Below are 16,590 nucleotides of genomic sequence, written 5' to 3'. Positions count from 1 at the left end.
AGGCCAAGCCTCACAGAGCAGGGGCCAGTGCAGGCTTGTCGATCCTGTGAGCGGGGCTGTGGGCAGAGGCCGGAGGTGGTTCTGGCAATGGGCATCCCATGGGTTCATGGCTCCTGAAGCTCAGCTGGGGCCCTGGAGGAGGCTGGAGGCCAGAGATGGAAAGTGTAGGGTGGACAGAGGGAGGAGGGGGCACAGTGCCCCTGGGCTAGGTCATTTCTCTGGGCTTTCTGGCTCGGCTTGTCTTCCTCAGGGTCTGGGGCTTGGAGACATCCCAGCGGCTTAGGCATCTGTCCCTGACCCCACTGGTACCCTCTCAGGGACTCAGTTTCCCCAGCCACTCAGTCCTCTCAGCCCTGGCCTTTGGGATCTCTCTGGAGGTGGTGGGGGCCCGGGGAGCCACTGAAGGCTGGACCCAGGCTGGTTGGTGGCAGGGGGCCTTTCCTCAGGCTGGGCTCCCAGCCCTGGGACCTTCAGGGGGAGGTGTCTGGGTTGGGAGTGGTCCCTAAGGCCCAGACCCAGGTGGCACGGCCCTCCCCCAGCCCCCTCAGGCCTCAAGCTCATCCCCAGCGCCCCAGCCCTCTCTGCCCAGGGCTTTCTCAGTAACATCTCCAACCAGCAGCGCATCTGTCCCTGGGGCAAAAGAGGCCCCCAAGAGCCTGCTGGGCAGAGCAGCCTTCTGCCTACAGGGTGGGTGACTGGGCCTAGGTCTCCCCCATCCCACCTGGAAGACAAGTGACCCAGGGGGACCATGTGAGAAAGTGCAGGGCATTTTGATGCCGTCTCTCACTGAATCCTCAGGTCAAATGGGGAAGGAGGTCCTGTTACCTGGTAGAGTGGGGGGACGGAGGCACAGGGAGGGGAAGTGACTTGCCCAAAGCCATCAGCAGGCTTGTAGGTGAGATTTCTGGGAAAAGAAATCCCAGAAGGGGGCACTCAGGGGGCCAGACCCACAGGGCAGCAGGGGAAATGGGGGAGTGGGGGGTCCGGCCCAGGGCCTGGGGTCTCTTGCCCCCTGGCAGGGACATAACTGCCCCCCTCCCCCAGGCCACAGGCAGCCTCCTGTTCCTGTAAATAATTAATTAGCCCCTGCTTGCTTGTTTGTTTAGCGTGAGGAATGCTCCCCCACTGAGACGCATTTATTGCTGAATAAATTTAAATATCTAATCTTCCCTTCATGAATATTACAGCACCCTAATAGCGGCCAACCTCTCCTAAGCGCCTTGGCAAATGGCCCCCACAGGACCCTGCCTGCCGTCAGCCTCTGTGGGCTCTGGGAGGGTCTGGCTCCAGCCCCTGCCCACTCCTGGGGCCCTCCTGACCCCCTCCAACCTCCTAGGAAGGGGCAGGGTGTGAGCTGAGCAACCCCCAGGCCCCTTGCAGGTGCAGAGGCCACACAGTGGGGTGGAGGGAGGTGGGTTGGGGGAATCCAGGAGGGCTGTGGTGGGCTCTGCAGGGGCCTTCGGAAGGGCCAGGAAAGGCAGGGTCAGAGATGGGGAGGTGGTGTGGGGGACATACAGGGCCCCCAGACCCCATCTGACGTGCACAGGCCAGGACAGAAGAGGTCCAGGAGGCAGGTGGACAATCTCCAAGGCAGTCTTGCTGGACAGAGGTGGCTGATGGTCAGCTGCGTGGGGGGCGCTGAGACCCCCAACCACGGGGCAACCAGAGCCCCAAAGTCTCTCCATTGGGAAGGTGATGTGTTAATGTGAAGAGGGGGACAGGGGCCCCAGGAAAGAGCGGTGTGCAGACAGCAGACTGAGTTTGTGTGAAGAAGGAGGGGGGAGCCAGGATGGGAGGGAGGTTGGGGGGGGCGCGGAGAAAGCCTTCTGTGTTCCTAGAGGAAGTAGAGCAGTCCAGCTGTGTGACCCTGGGCAAGTCTTTCATCTTCTCTGTGCCTCGTGTGGTCTTCTGTAAAGCAGGGAAAATAGTAACACTTCCTAGGGTGGCTGGCAGGACTGACAAGGGGGGATGTGACCCGCTGAGCCCCCAGAGGCGCTCTGGGAGAGGCTGTGTGGGCTGGGACTCAGGATCCAGAGCTTGGAGCCTGGAGCGGGAGCGAGGGGCGGGGGGGCGGCGGGGGGCGCTGGGGGAGGAGGCTGAGTGGCCCTTACAGCAGGCTGGTGGGGAAGGACCAGCAGAGAGACGTCTGAGGAAGGCGACCCCCCGCCCCCCTCGCTGCCGCACATGGTTCTGTCTCCCGGGGGGCGGGGAGGAGGCCCAGGTTTTCTGCTGACTTGGGATGGAGCAGGAGTTGAGTTGGAGGATGGAGTTTTGTTAGGATGTGGCGAAGGTCCCCGGGAAGGGATCAAGGGTAAACTGGTGTGAATTGGGGTCACCACCTTCCCACCAGGTAGCCCCCTTGGTCAGGTGGCTGGCGAGGGGAGAAGAGAACATCTCCCTTGGATGAGACCCCGGGAAGGCGTGTCCTGCAGGTTCTAGGGTTCCGCTTCCCCCCATGCAAGAGGCAGGACAGGGCCTAGGAAGCAGAGCCCCGGGGGGCTGCAGTTCACACGGGGAGACAGGTCGGGAGCCGCCCTTTGCGCCCGTGGCTAAGGATAGCAGGCTGTGGAGCTCTCTGGCCCTTGGAGACCGTGGATCGGTGGAGCCACCACCAGGCTGGTGTGTGGACGGGGAGGGGCCGGGGGGGGGGCTTGTGCTCCACCTTGTTGGGGAAGGGGAGGGTGGCAGGGCTGGGGCCCAGAGCCTGTCCCTCATCACTGCCTGGGCTGGGGGGGGAGGGGAGTATGGGGGGCGGGAAACAGATCCCCTAGGCACTGGCATGGCAGTCCCGAGCCCTGCCCTTGGCCTGGACGGTGCAGGGGGTGAGGGTGCTCTGGCCCAAGGCTTTTTCGAGCTCGGATTCCCTCCACCCCTTCATGCCCCTAGGTCAGTCCCAAGGGCCTGACTGCAGGCCTGTCCACCCCTGCAGGAAACATTAAGTCCCTGCAACACAGATGGCGCTGAGCTTCACTTCCGCACAGTGTCTACAGCAGGCCAAGGGCGCCTGCAGGGTGGACAGCACCAGGAGGTGGCAGGCAGCCGGGTGCCAAGTGGCTGACACCGCTGAGGCAGGGTGGGGAGGCCTCAGACCCGTGCCTGTGCTTACCACCCCCGCAAGCCCTGGATGCCTGGAGCCCACCTCCCCTCACTCCCAGGAATACACATTCTCCTGCTATCACACTGCCCTAACAACCAACACCCACATGTCACCTTCACCCGTGCCCTAAGCCCCTTACAGAAATTAACTTGCTTAATCCTTCCCAAAGCCCTGGGAGATAGATGTCTACTATTAGCCCATTTTACAGATGGGGCAGCTGAGAACCAGAGAGGTTAAGTAATATGCTCTAGGCCACATATCTGTGACTGGCAGAGCTGGGGCTGGAACCCAGGCTGCCCAGCCTCCCAGGCCCCGCTGTTGGACACTCGAGCCAGGAGTCACCTGGCACCTCACCCAGAATGGGGCCCACCACGCAGGGACACTGTATAATGCAGGCTGAGCACCACCTGGACTCAGAGCTCAGGGGCCCTGCCTTGGTCCCACTCTCCGCCCCCTCCGACGGCTGGGGCTGCCTTTACCCATCCCTGCACAGGAGAGGAGGGGATAGGATCCAACCCCAGACCCCTCCCAGGGCTCTCCGAACTCCGCTACCCTATCCATCCCCCACCCCACCCCCGTGGGATGCTCTGGGAAATCGCCTGGTGCCGGCTCCAAGTGAAGTCACAAAATTAGGTTTAATTGGGCCCCAAAGGGCACAAAAGAAAAGAGAAGAAAGAGGGGGTGGTCCAGCTGGTGTCCCTGGACCTGGGCCAAGACACTGGGGGTGGGGCTGGGATGAAGGAGGAAGGGCCTTGGTTTGTGCCTCTGCAAAATGGAGAAATGGGGGTTCTATCCTGCCGCTGAGCATGGTGAGCGCCGGCAGCCAGAGCCCAAGGAGCTCCTGATAGGAGCCTGGGGTGCCACGGGAGCTAGGGAGCGGCCGGAGGTGGGTCACGTTCTCCTGGCCAGGGTGCCAACCCCTCCCCGGAGGTGGGGTCGCTGTGACTGTTTTCCAGATGAGGCGTTGACGCCCAGGGGAAAGGACTCGCCGCGGTGCCCCACTGGCACAGCGGACTCGAGCCTCGCCTCGCCTTGCCCGCCAGGGCTGCTCGGGCTGTGGCGCCTCAGTGAGATCGGGCTGAAGGAGCGTCTCCTCCGCGCCTCCCGCCGGGCCCGAGGTGTTTATCTGGGCCCGCGTCCCCAGGGTCGCTGCCTGTTGAGGCTCCGGAGCCACCCTCAGATAAACAAGTCCAGGCCCGCCCCAATTAAGCCGGATGCTCTAACGAGGCAACTCGCTAACGAGCAGGGGCGCGCTCCCGGATCCACCTGCGCTCCCCGGATCCGCGGCCCCGGTCCACCTCCCCGCGTGGCGCACGGAAGGGGCTGGAAGACCCAGGCTCCAGGCCCCGACCGCATCTGCCATTTGTAACTGGGTGACCCCAGGTTCTTCATCTGTGAAGTGGGTCCTGTCCGCGGCCCGGAGGGGTCGCCTTGCGATCGGGTGCGCGGTGCCTGTCGGCATCCCCGGGCTCCTCGGGCGGAGGCGGCCCCTGGTCGCGGGCCCCGCGGTGGGGCATCCGGGCCAGAGCCGGAAGATCGACCTTCCCCTTGGCCAGACACCCTAGCTTGCTGCCGCGGACCCGCCTAACGGAGCCACTCCGGCAGGGGGAGGCCCCCGCCCCGCGCGCGCACCTGCCGCGCGGCGGGGAACGAGCAGGGTGGGCCGGGCGCGCCCCCTGCCGGCCGCCCCGCGCCGCTTCCCTCCCGGATCCGCCGCGGCCTGCCTCGGCGCCTTGGCCTTCCAGATGTGGAACAAGTTGGGGCGGCGGGTATTGCCGGCGGCTGGAGGCCGCGGGAGGAGGCGCGGGGCCCGGTGAGCCCTGGCACAGCCGAGAGGATTGGAGTATTCTGTGCTCGGGCCTCTGCCTTCTCTTCTGTAAAAGGGGCTCAGGCGTGACGCGGGGAGCCCCAGGGCTCACTGCCCCCTGCCCCACAGTGGACGGCTGCATCCACCGCGCCGCCGGACCCCTGCTCACTGACGAGTGCCGGACCCTGCAGAGCTGTGAGACCGGCAAGGCCAAGATCACCGGCGGCTACCGGCTGCCGGCCAAGTGTGAGTCCCTACCCCATCCCCCACCCCTGTAGGGCGGAGACAGGGCAGTTTTTGGAGTTGCGGGTTTAGGGGAGCAGCCCCCACAGAATTGCTGGAGGCCCCCTCAGGGGTCACTGATTAACCTTTAGTGCCAGGAGCCGGCCCCCGCTCACACGCACCGGGAAGCGGGTGGCGGGAGAGGAATGCGTGGAGCCGGGGAGGGGACGAGCGGAGGGGGCAGTGCCTTCGCTCTTCCACTCTGCCCCACGTCTCAGCCGGGTCCGTACAGACGTGGTGAGGGCAGCGCGGACCTGCCAGTCACTATGGAGGAGAGCCCTTGAGCTCGAGGGCACACCTGAGTACCCGCATGGGTGGGGTCCTCCACGGGGATTCTCAGAATTTGGGGAGAGGTCCTGTTTCCTGTGTCCTCCAGGGCCCAGGCCGGCAGGGGGAGTAAGCCTCTGACCCCATGGACACCCGGTCTGACCCCGTCGCCTCTCCTAGATGTCATCCACACGGTGGGACCCATCGCCCACGGAGAGCCCAGCGCCAGCCAGGCGGCCGAGCTCCGCAGCTGCTACATGAGCAGCCTCAACCTGCTGCTGGAGCACCGGCTCCGCTCCGCGGTGAGGGGGCGGGGCTCCAGGCGGTGGGTGGGGGCGGCCTGGACCCTGGGCCCCCGGGAGGAGCCCCGCGCCACCCCCCACCCAGGGGACCGGCGGGAGGTGGGTGGAGAGTGACGCTGTCTCCAATTCCCTCTCATCTCCCGCGCCCGCTCCAGGCATTCCCCTGCATCTCCACCGGTGTTTTTGGTGAGTTGGGGGCGGTGCGTGGAGGGGGGGAGGTGTGGAAGGGGGCGGAGCGGGGCTAGGAAGTGGGTGGGCCCAGACGCTGGAAGGGACGCGGGCCGACGGGGGGAAAGGGGTGGAGTTGGGCGGGTCCCAAGGGGGCGAGGGGGCGGGCCAGACCCTGGACTCACTCCCGCCGGCGGGGTCCCCAGGCTACCCCAGCGAGGCTGCGGCGGAGGTAGTGCTGGCCACGCTGCGCGAGTGGCTGGAGCAACACAAGGACAAGGTGAGTCCTGGGCCCGGTCCAGGAGATCAGACAGGGGTGAGGGGGGTGCACCCCGGCTCCGCTAACCAGCCCTCCATGCAGCCCCTCCCCTTGCCTCGGACCAGTTTGCTCTCCTGAGCCCGGGCGGGGGCGGTGAAGCGCACACCGCGAAGCTTCTGTGAAGGGTCTGTGGGCACCTCCCCCACCCCCAGGAGCAAGGCAGGTGAAAACCTGCAGCGGTGGGGGCAGCAGTGAGGCCAGGCAGCCTGGGTGCGGGTGGCTCCCGCCAAGGCTAAGCCGGTCCTGGCGCAGGTGGACCGGCTCATCATCTGCGTGTTCCTGGAGAAGGACGAGAGCATCTACCTGCAGCGGCTCCCCCACTACTTCCCCGTGGGTGAGTAGCGCCCCCCCCCCCCCCCCCGCGCCCTCGCTGGCTCCACCCCGCCCCCAGCCACCCCAGGCAGGCTCTCACTGTCCTCTGCCTTCCAGCCTAACCACCGGCCGCCCACCCTGCCCAGGACCGGTAAGCAGGGCCTGGCCCACCACGTGGCTGCCCACTAACCTGCCCACTAACACAGGGGCTCACTCCCTGCCCCCCACTCACCCCCACGCAGGAAAGCCAGGAGGGCAGCCTGGGAGGCTGGGGGAAGCCCAGGGCCCCCACTCCCTGACCATTCTGCTCTGCCCACAGACTCGCCGGGGCCTGCTGGACCTCGCTCCCAGCTCTAAGAGGTCCCTGAAGGCTGCAGCTGGGCCTGGGCCCTACCCCCCACCCTCTTCTTTCCCTCAGCACCCCCCACCCCCAGCCTTCTAATAAAGACCAGCCCTGTTGCAGGAGGCCTCCTGAGTGCTGGCTGGGGAAGGAGGCTGCAGCCCGGAGGTGCGGATGAGTGGCTCTGGCTTAACAGGGTGGCGAGAGCGCTTGGTGAGCCGGGCGGGCGGAGGCACGGGCTGGACGGCAGAGGTGGGCGGCAGCACTTAACATTTATTGAGGGCCTGCCCCCAAGGAGCTCACAGCCTGGGGGCCAAGAGCCCACATGTGCTGGGGTGGAGGAAGAGAAGAGGTAAAGGCAAAAAGGAAGGCAATGCAGAGACACCGTGGCCCAAGCAAAGGGGGTGCAAAGCAGGCACAGGCAGGGGGAGAGGTGGGGAGGAACGGCGCCTGGCAAAGCCCTGCCTCGACCTCAGGACCACGGACCAAGCGCCGGCTTGAAGGCTGCCCCTCCCCAGCCAGGTGGGTACCATTCGCGGGGTCCATGGGGGTGCCCGAGCCTCACCACCTTTCCTGAACCGGGCCCCACAGTTTCAGTTCTCTCCACCCAGGGCTGGGCTAGGCAGACCCCCGAGGGGAGGGCGGGCAGTCAGGTTGGGGGCCCTGAGCAGGACAGTTTGGTGGAGTCAGGGCCTAGGAGGGAGCAGCCTGAAGCTTGGGCTAGCCCAAGTCCTAGGTCCCTGGGCAAGGCCCCAAAGAACCTCCCAGATTCTTGTGGAAGCCCCTGAGCCAGCTAAGGAGAGGAAGGGAGGCCTGGGTGCCTGAAGGGAAGGAAGCAGGTAACCAGGAGGGGTCCCCAAGAGGCCTAGCCCCCTCAAAACTGCTCCTGGTGGGGGGGCTCGGGTGTGGACAGGGGGCGGCAGGGGGACAGCCAGACACACAGCGGCCAGGCAGGCAGCAGCAGAGCAGGGACACGCACACACGCGGCTCACCACCAGCATCCCCTTTAATAAAACGTGGAAGGTTGCGTGATGGGGCGGGGGTAGGGGGGAGTGAAATATGACCATTTACAACCACAGAAGACCTCTGTACATGTCTAGCGCCTGGCAGAGGGGAGGGCAGGCGGGGCCGGGGCACGCCGGCGCCGGCCCTATTTGTAGAGGATATCGTAGTGTCCTGGCCGGTAGAGGAGGTACACCTTGGGCTCAGAGCCCTCGGGGAAGATGTGCGGGTTGGTGGTGCCGCCCTCGCCGCGGTCCATGTACTCCACCTGGATGGAGACGCTGAGGGCCTGCGCCAGCGCGATGATGTGGATGTGGTCGCTCTCCTTGCACATGGGCTCCACCTCCTGCAGCACAGGCAGGGCGGGTGGGGTGGTCAGAGCCCAGTGGGGGGCGCACCCTGTCCCCCCCCCGTGCCCCTCCCCCGCCCCACAGCCAGAGGGAAAGAGGGGGCAGCACCTGCTGGCAGAACTCCTTGACCGTCCGCCCGCCCTCGATGAAGTGCTCGAAGAACTTGCTCTCCCGCTGCAGGTAGCCAGACGTGAGCAGCCGCAAGTACACCACCAGGTAGTCCGACGTGCTCTGGTCGTTGAAGGAGGCCAGCAGGTCGGCCACGGAGGTCTGCTTCTCCACCTGCTCGATCAGGTCCATGAACTGCCCCCAGAGAGACACAGGGCACGGCGGAGAAGGAGAGGGGTCAGCCCCGCCGCGGCCGGGTCACCTCACCCCCACCCCCACCCCGGCCGGGAGGGCGATGGGGCTATGGCCGGGCTCACCGTGTTGTGGAAATCCTCGATTGTGAACTCAGTGAAGCCCTGGGACACCAGGTCCTCCTTGCTCTTGGCAGACACCGCCTTAAACCTGGGGGGAGGGGGCAAGGGAGGCCGGCATGGGCTCACGGGGCAGCAGCGAGGCAGGCCCAGAGCTGGGGCACCGGCCAAGGCCGGCAGGGGGGCGCGGGGATGCAGCTCAGCACGGAACACCAGAGCAGGAGCCCAGCCGGGCATTGGGCCTTAGCTGGGGGCTGCACCTCCTAGGCCCCATGAGTGGGAGGGAGCCCCGGGCGGCCCTTCCTGGAACTCCCGCCTGCGCCCAGGCGCCCACCCGCCTCACCGCTGCAATTCCTTGCTGTCGTCTAGCAGCGCCTCCAAGTGCGAGAATCCGAAAGCTCGGTAGAAGCAGTTTCCATCAGGCCTGGTCTTGCGGATGTACGAGTACTTTTTGTGGAGATCCTGCAAAGAGGCAGCACCCCACCCCACCCCCAGGCCCGTCAACACCAGGCCAGAACCAGGGTAGGCCAGGGAACACACCCCGTCCTTGTCCTTGACAGAGGTCACACCATAGCAGGGACAACGGAGCTCCCAGCAGCCACCTGCCATCCTTGGCCGCTGACTCCGGCGATGGGAGTCGGATGGGAGACCCACTGGCTGGAGCCCCAGCAGCCTCAGGACCCCAGAACTTAGGCACACACTGACTGCTGGGCATCCGGGCGTCGTCACCGGCCCCCGGGCCTCGTCACCGGCCCCCGGGCCTGCCGGGCAACTGCGCCCACGGGCCGTTTCTCCCTGAAAATGGCCAGATGAATCCGTGCTGGTCAAACACGGTTTTTCCAGAGAGCAGTCTTTCAAATCATGTGAGTCGAGGGCAAAAAAATTAGGAAGCGGGTCCAGGGCTGGGCTCCACACGGCAATCCCCGCCTGGAGAACAGCCTCCCTGGTCTCCTCCACCCAGCGCTGCCTGATCACAGGCCCCTGCTCAGGTCCAGTTCTGCTTTCCTCCCGTCACGCGACCTCCCCACACACGTGGGCCACTGAGGCTGCCAGGCCTCCCTCCCCTGGGCCATCTCACGCCGGCTCCATTCACTTTAACCGCCCCCTTCCCAGTGACCTCGCTTCCTTCCTGAGGACTTTCACCGAGAACCCCTGAGCCCCGAGACACCCGCCGCAGCCTTCTCTCCTGCTCCCGGAGGGGCTGAGGCTCCACCAGCCACCCCCCTGGTCCACCTCAGAGCCGGTCTCCTCCCTTGGGCTCAAGGACATTGTTCCAGGAAGCGCCCCCTCCCTCCTGCATCCCCCATTTCCCTCTCCCTACTGGTTTAGACTCCACATAGGAATACAAGGCTGGTTCTTGCTTAAAGAAAAAAAATCCTCTGCTTCACACGAACGAACTCCTTTCCAGCTACCACCCCATTTCTCTCCTTTACAGCGAAACTGCTCTGGACGTTGTCCGCGCCCACAGTCCCCCCTGCTCTCCCGCGAACTTGATCCAAGCAGGCTTTCACTCTAGTCAAGGCCACACCTGCCCTTTCAATCCAAGGGCCAAGCCCGCTCCTCCCCAGACTGGCTGCTCACAGCCTTTGCCACGAGGGGGGGACGCCCCCCATCACGTGATCCATCCACCCACCCCTCCTGGTCCAGCCCGGACCGTGCACAGCACGCAGGCCCTAGCCTCGCTGCGTCTTCCTTGTCCTTTCACCTTGTTAGGGCCGCGACCAAACTACACCAGACAGCACACAGCACGCGCCACCTGCACACACGCCCTCCCGCTGCAGTGGCGGCATGGGATGGCGGCGGGGGGGGGCGGCGGCACGCGTCACCCCACTAGGGCCTGGGACAGCGGCACTCCTCCCTCACCACTGCTGCTCTCGGGATTCCAACAGCCACAAATGTAACTCCCCGCCTGCCCCTTCTCTGCCCTTGACTCCCAACCTCGTGCCTCACCTGCTTGTCCTGTCTGGACTGCCCAACCCCATGGGCCCGTCCTGACCCCCACGGGGCCCCTCACCTCAGAGCACACCCCGGGGGGCAACTGCGAGGCGCGGCCCCTTGGCTGTTCTAGCCAAAACCTATTACCACCGCCCGCGCCACCCACTCCCAATGCAACACAGATCCAAAGGCTTCAATCCACCAAGTCTCCTGTCCGCAGCTTCTCGAGACCCTTGGGCACACCCCCCCCCACCCGACTCCCACCTCCAGGCCTCCCCCCAGGTGTCCCTGCTCCAGCAGCCAGAGGAACCAGAGAAACCTGTGAACACTCCTCCTCTCCCTGGCCCCAGGCCGGCTCCCAGCCTTCCCCTGCTCCCCCGCCGCACCTCAGCCCGGCCCTGGCCTGCCCCACTCCGCCCAGCGCCCACAGCCTGCTCCCTGGCTGCTCCCAGTATATCACGCCGACGCCACCCTCTCGGCTGGGCCCTCCACCTGACCTCCCACTCCCTCTCTCCTTTCCCGGCTATGCTGGTCTCCAGAGCCCTCACCACCTTCTGCCATCGACACCTGAGTCCCTCTGCCTGATTCCGTCTTCCCACTGGGACACAGGAGCTTTGTGGGGGCAGGAGCGAGTCAGCTCCTCACTCTGCTGCCGGTACCCAGACCGGTGCCCGGCCCCCAGCCCGTGCTCCCAAACGGTCAGTTACAGCACACGATGCACACGAAGAGCCCAGATTGTTGTAGCTATTGGAAAAGCTACTGGAATCATCTCAAGCACTTGCCCATGCCAGGCCCTTTGCGGCCAGCTAGTGTCCACTGCCCTAAACCCTCACAGAGGAGCAGAGGCGCCCACGTCTGCTTGGGTTCTGCTCTCCAGGCTGAGGACCCTCCCGGCACAGAGTAGGGGTGTCACCAGCACCAGGGCAGACCTCCCGCACAGACCACGCACAGTGGACACTCACACATTTACTGAATGACTCAGCGGGAAGAACAACAAAGGCTCCAAGAAATTCTGTGCCGAAATTCACACAGCTGAAAGTGAAGCCAGAACTTGAACCCAGGTCTATCAGGCCCCAAAAAGCCAGTGCCTTCAGCTCTCCATAGTCCTCTTGGGTAAATCACACTCTGAGCCGGGGGTCAGAGTAGACCACAGACCCCACACCACAGGATCTGGCCTGCAGGTGTGCTGTTTGGGCCACAGAACATTTTACATTTGAATTAGCTGCCTTCCCTTAAAGTAGGGGATTCACATCAAAATCATTACTTCTGGATTGTTTTGGAAAAACAGATCCAGAAACAATGGAGTGATAGGCATGGATACTCCTATTTGCCCTGAGGGCTTCTGCTAGAGCTGCGGTACCGTCTACTACCTTCCCTGGCCACTTTCCATCACCCACCTCCCTGGCCCCTGATGTGGATAACCCCAAGGCTTGAAGCATCTCTGATCTTGGGGCGGCGATGGGGGTAGGGAGATAAGATTTACTAAACCCTCAAGCTGTGCCCACCGGATACTATTTACACACACTCACTGTGTGGGCTCCCAAGGAGAGCGAGTGGTTAAGGGTCTCACCTCGGGCTGTGAGAGAGCTGGGCCTTGCACAGGTCCGCAGGCCCCTGTGCCCCACTGTGCCTAGCGCTCCACAAGATCCCAGAGGCAGGCAGCAGAAAGTGCCTCTGCCAGGACCCGCCTCTCCCAGCCGCTCAGCCCCCTGGCGAACAGCGGAGACCTCAGCTCCTACCCAGCCTGCACCAGGCCCCACAGGACTCAACAACCACCCCATGAGCAGATGCTTTCTTCATTCTGTTCACACAGCAGAGGACTCCACAGCTCAGAGACACTGAAGGCCCTGCCGAGGACACAGCTGCTGCACGGTAGAGTCAGGCTGGCAATCGAGGGCTTTTTGATTCCTGAGCCCGCACACTTGAGAACCAGCAAGCAGAGGGCTCCCCCGACACGCAACCCTCTCTGAGGCCAGGCCAGCAAGGAGCGGGTCTGAAGCAGACACACTCCTACCCCCTCAGCCAGGTTCCCACCTTGATCTTCTGTTGATAGATGTTGTCATCCTCAGCATACTCCTTGTACAGGACCGAAAGTTCCAGCCGCTCCGAGACCAGAGGGTTCTGCACAGCAATCTGCAGGGGGAAGGAAATCCATCACGCTCTGGCACGCAGATGGAGTGACCCACACCTAAGGGCCAGAACACCTAAAGGAGGAGGGCTAAAACAATCACCCAGTGCCACAATGACACCCCCCATTCGGTCCCTCCCCAAGACATCCAGAACCTAGCACAGCTTGGAGAGGAGGAGGCTTCCACAGCAGAGATAAGTAACAGGCCTCAGGCCCAGGCTATGCTTCCCCACAACAGGGCCACTGGCCACAGCCCCTCACCTCTTGCTGAATTCGGTCCTGCTGAGCCATGATGGCTTCATCATAAGCAAGACAGTTAACACCTGGAAGAAGGAAGCAAGCCAAGGATTACCGTAGGCCCTAGCTCTCTCCATGCCAGGCAGCTGGGCCAATGATGAGCAGCCAGGACCAGGAAGGGCAGGCCTGGAATCTGCAAGTCTGCATTTCACACACTGCTCAACCCCAATGGTGTGATCTTGGCCAAGTCCCTTCCCTCCCAGGCCCTCATTTTCTCATCTTTAAAATGAGGGGGCAAAGATGTGTTCTGCCCCAAGGTGTACTCATTCAGCTCTAAACACCCCCTCCCCCTACCCTCACTTTCTAACATCAATTCCCAGCAGCCCAAAAATGTTCTGGGGCCAGGCAGGGTCTCTTGGGGAAAGTAAGATGAGGAGGCAGAGTTCGGGGCTGGAGGACAGCTTCCCATAAGCCTGCACTTTAGTCCATCACACCCTTCCTCCTTCTGTTGTGCTGGGTTTTCTTAATGCCCCTTTTACAAATACCAAACGCAGACAGGCGAAATAACCTGTCCAAGGTCATAACTAGCAAAGGCCTGAGCGCAAACCCAGGTGTGCCTAATTCTAAAGTCTGAGCTCCTTACCACAGTATTTCCTCTACTACCTCGCTGCAGAGGCCTTTCCTCAGCTGGAAAGCGGGGTTACCACCACCACCTTTCTCCCCTCATTGAAGTGTCAAGAGGGGAGGGGGGGTGCCTTGAAGGCACACTGGTAAGTGTTCATCAGTGAACCTGTGGACCCCACCCTCAACAGCCACTGGTGAGAAGCCAGAAGACCTGAATTCTGGTCCCTCTCTCGTGTGATCCCGAGCAAGTCCCTTCCGGGGGCCTGCGCCTCCCAGCATTCAGTCTTTCCAGTGTGTGGTTAGAAGTGGGTGTGTGTGCGCTAAATGATTTTTAAGACCAATCCTTTCGGGCCTGGGCATCCCGGATCCTCAGTGGGGCCCTGACCCGTCCCTTACGCTGCCCTGCAACAGGGCAGTCTCTCCCACTCAATTGACCTACTCGGTCCCCGCGGCCTAACCGTGGGTGAAAAGGGAGAGGGCGGCACCGTTTTGAAAGGTCCCCCTCCAGAGGTCTAAGAAAACAATGCCCAGGCAGGCGGAAAGGGGCTGCAAAGCCAGAAGAGGGGGCTCTACCGGAAACGAAGGCTGCAGTCCTCAGGGGCACGCACGGCGGCCGCCCGCAGCCCCCGGCCGCCCGCAGCATCCCGAGAGGCCCGCCCATCCTTTGTGCTCCGCGGCCCGGCGTAACTCGACGCCCTGCCGGGCGCGGGCTGCTCTGGAGAAGGCGGGCTGCCAGGGCCCGGCCTACAGGCCCCGGCCCGACTGCAAGGACTGGGACCGGAGGGCTGGTACCCAGGAGCCGGGCGGCCGGCGCGGAGGGGCTGGGCGGGGGGCGGGGCGGCTCAGGCCCCGCCCCGGGAGCGCGCGGAGGGAAAGAGCCGCGGGCCTGCCCCCGCCCCGCTCGCTCGCTCGACCGCCGGCCCGGCCGGCCGAGGGTCGCGGCGGCGGCTCCTTCCATTGTGAGGGGGAGGGGAGGCGGTGGCAGTGGAAGAAAGGGCCGTCCGTGCGTTTCGCCTCCGGCCGCCGGCGGCCCCGTGCCCAGCCTCCTCGGGAACCGGCGACCCGGCATCGCCCCTGTTAGCCCGGGCCGGGTGGCCCTCCCCGGGTCAGTACCTTCGGAGTCGCTGCCGAGCGGCTCCTGCTTCTGCTGCTGAGGTTCCTCCGCCGCCATCTTTAAACAGCGCCGCACTGCCGACCGCTTCCGGGTTAGCAGTTGCCCTCCTCCCGGAAGGGAGCCCCTCCTCGTGGCCCCTCCTTGGCAACGCCCCTAGCGACGGGATCCCCTCGGGCGCAGTCACCTGTGGGGCTCGCAGTCAGGTGCGGCTGCCGCCCCGCCCACCCTCCAGCCGCACTCCTGCTGGTCTCCATCTTCCCGTTGCCCCACGTTCCCGACGACAAGAACCTCCCGGAGGCAATTCAGGTTTCTTTGCACTGGAGTTCGAAGCGCGGATTGTGTTACCGAGATGAGTGGGAAGGTGAGGTTAAAATCACCGGAGGCAGCGGTGCTGCTGCGGACCCCGGAACTCGGCACCGCCTGCAGTGGGGAGAGCCTGGCGGATCGTGCTAACGTGGGAGCCCCAGGGCATCACCGCCGGATTCCACGGGGTCTCGCTTCTGAGCGGACGTCGTGTCCTGTTCCGGCAGGGAGAACGTCCCTTACGGTCAAGGCTCAAGTCTTGGAACCTAACTTTGGACTCCGTGCCTCTCTGGTTAGGAGAAAAGCAGCACCCCCCTCCTCTTTTTGAGTTGATAAAAATGGAAAACATTAGTGGTTGCCAGAGGTTAAATGAAGGGTTGGGAGGCCGGAGGGAAGTGGTTGTGATTGTAAAAAGGATGCGGGAGCGATCCTGGTGGAAATGGAGATGTTCTAGATTTTATTTTTAAGTAATCTCTACACCCAATGTGGGGTTCAAACTCACAACCAGAGATTCAGAGACTCTACCCCCAAGACAGGTATTGAACTCTCCACCTGGAGATCAGGAGTTGCATGGTCTACCTACTGAGCCAACCAAGTGCCCCTGAAATGTTCTATATCCTGACAGTGTAGGAATACTCTGGTATGTGCTGTCCAGTAGTTTTGCAGGATTTAGCAATGGTGGAAACTGGGTAAAGAGCACACAGGATGTCTCTGTGTAGCCTATTAAAACTGCCTGTGAATTGGGGCACCTGGGTGGCTCAGTCGGTTGGGCAGCTGCCTTCCGCTCAGGTCATGATCCGAAGGGTCCTGGAATCGAGTCCCACATTGAGCTCCTTGCTCAGCAGAGAGCCTGCTTCTCCATTTCCCTTTGCCTGCCTCTCTGTCTTCTTGTACTGTCTGTCAAATCAATAAATAAAATCTTTTTAAAAAATTTCCCATGAATTAACCAAAAATAAGTTTAGGAGCAGCAAGGGCGGCGTGCCTGGCTGGCTCAATCTGTAGAACGTGCAACTCTTGATTTTGGGGTTGTGAGCTCAAGACCCACATTGGGGATAGAGTTTACTTTAAAAAAAAAAAAAAAAAAGGGGGCGCCTGGGTGGCTCAGTGGGTTAAGCCGCTGCCTTCGGCTCAGGTCATGATCTCAGGGTCCTGGGATCGAGTCCCGCATCGGGCTCTCTGCTGAGCGGGGAGCCTGCTTCCTCCTCTCTCTCTGTCTCTCTGCCTACTTGTGATCTCTCTCTGTCAAATAAATAGATAAAATCTTTAAAAAAAAAAAAAAAGCGGCAGGTCTTAGATGCTAAAGATGCTATTGTTTAGAGAAATTAGTCTGTGGCTCGGTTTCCCAACTTCCTCCTCGTGACAGGACAGCAGTGTCTGAGCGCCGGGAGGAGGCTGTGCCTGAGTGCCAAGCAGACCCCTCAGTCTGTGGCTGTACAGGAGTGGAATATGACCAAATATTCTCATGAGCTACACCCAGTCCTAGGGTACGTGCAGCCAAATTTGTATTCCAGCAGCATTGCAAACTACTATTTATTGGATCATTGAGCCTTGGGGTTGCTTCGAAGCTCAAGAAAGCAGTGTCCA

General features: G+C 62.8%; 2 protein-coding genes across 2 annotated transcripts in view; one reads left to right on the top strand and one right to left on the bottom strand.

Annotated features, from left to right (window-relative positions):
• MACROD1 (mono-ADP ribosylhydrolase 1) overlaps positions 1-7,016 on the top strand; it is a 141,307-nt gene extending 134,291 nt beyond the window's left edge. The window contains 6 exon segments of the mRNA XM_044259548.1: positions 5,034-5,150; positions 5,634-5,755; positions 5,911-5,941; positions 6,130-6,203; positions 6,495-6,576; positions 6,874-7,016. Coding sequence (XP_044115483.1) covers positions 5,034-5,150; positions 5,634-5,755; positions 5,911-5,941; positions 6,130-6,203; positions 6,495-6,576; positions 6,874-6,911 — 464 coding nt within the window. The 3' untranslated portion in view covers positions 6,912-7,016.
• Positions 7,017-7,147: 131 nt separating this feature from the next.
• OTUB1 (OTU deubiquitinase, ubiquitin aldehyde binding 1) lies at positions 7,148-14,804 on the bottom strand. The gene is made up of 7 exons (XM_044259549.1): positions 14,703-14,804; positions 12,990-13,051; positions 12,635-12,733; positions 9,009-9,127; positions 8,672-8,756; positions 8,355-8,549; positions 7,148-8,242 (listed from the first exon to the last, which is right to left on the bottom strand). The coding sequence occupies exons 1-7, from the start codon at positions 14,758-14,760 to the stop codon at positions 8,045-8,047; spliced, it is 816 nt and encodes a 271-aa protein (XP_044115484.1). The 5' UTR covers positions 14,761-14,804; the 3' UTR covers positions 7,148-8,044.
• Between the last annotated feature and the right edge of the window lie 1,786 nt (positions 14,805-16,590).

The sequence above is a fragment of the Neovison vison genome, chromosome 7 (genome assembly GCF_020171115.1).
Source record: "Neovison vison isolate M4711 chromosome 7, ASM_NN_V1, whole genome shotgun sequence".
In the NCBI taxonomy this organism is placed as follows: domain Eukaryota; kingdom Metazoa; phylum Chordata; class Mammalia; order Carnivora; family Mustelidae; genus Neogale; species Neogale vison.
The sequence above is the reverse complement of the archived record's forward strand: the minus strand, read 5'-3'. Positions and strand labels throughout refer to the sequence as shown.

Bases quoted from the DNA above. Each gene is read 5' to 3' on its own strand.
- OTUB1 (XM_044259549.1), bottom strand. From the start codon at position 14,760: ATGGCGGCGGAGGAACCTCAGCAGCAGAAGCAGGAGCCGCTCGGCAGC. The intron at 13,052-14,702 runs GTACTGACCCGG...TCCTTCTTCCAG, and splicing joins GCTCGGCAGCGACTCCGAAG to GTGTTAACTGTCTTGCTTAT. The intron at 8,243-8,354 runs GTGCTGCCCCCT...CCTGTGCTGCAG, and splicing joins TCAAGGAGTTCTGCCAGCAG to GAGGTGGAGCCCATGTGCAA.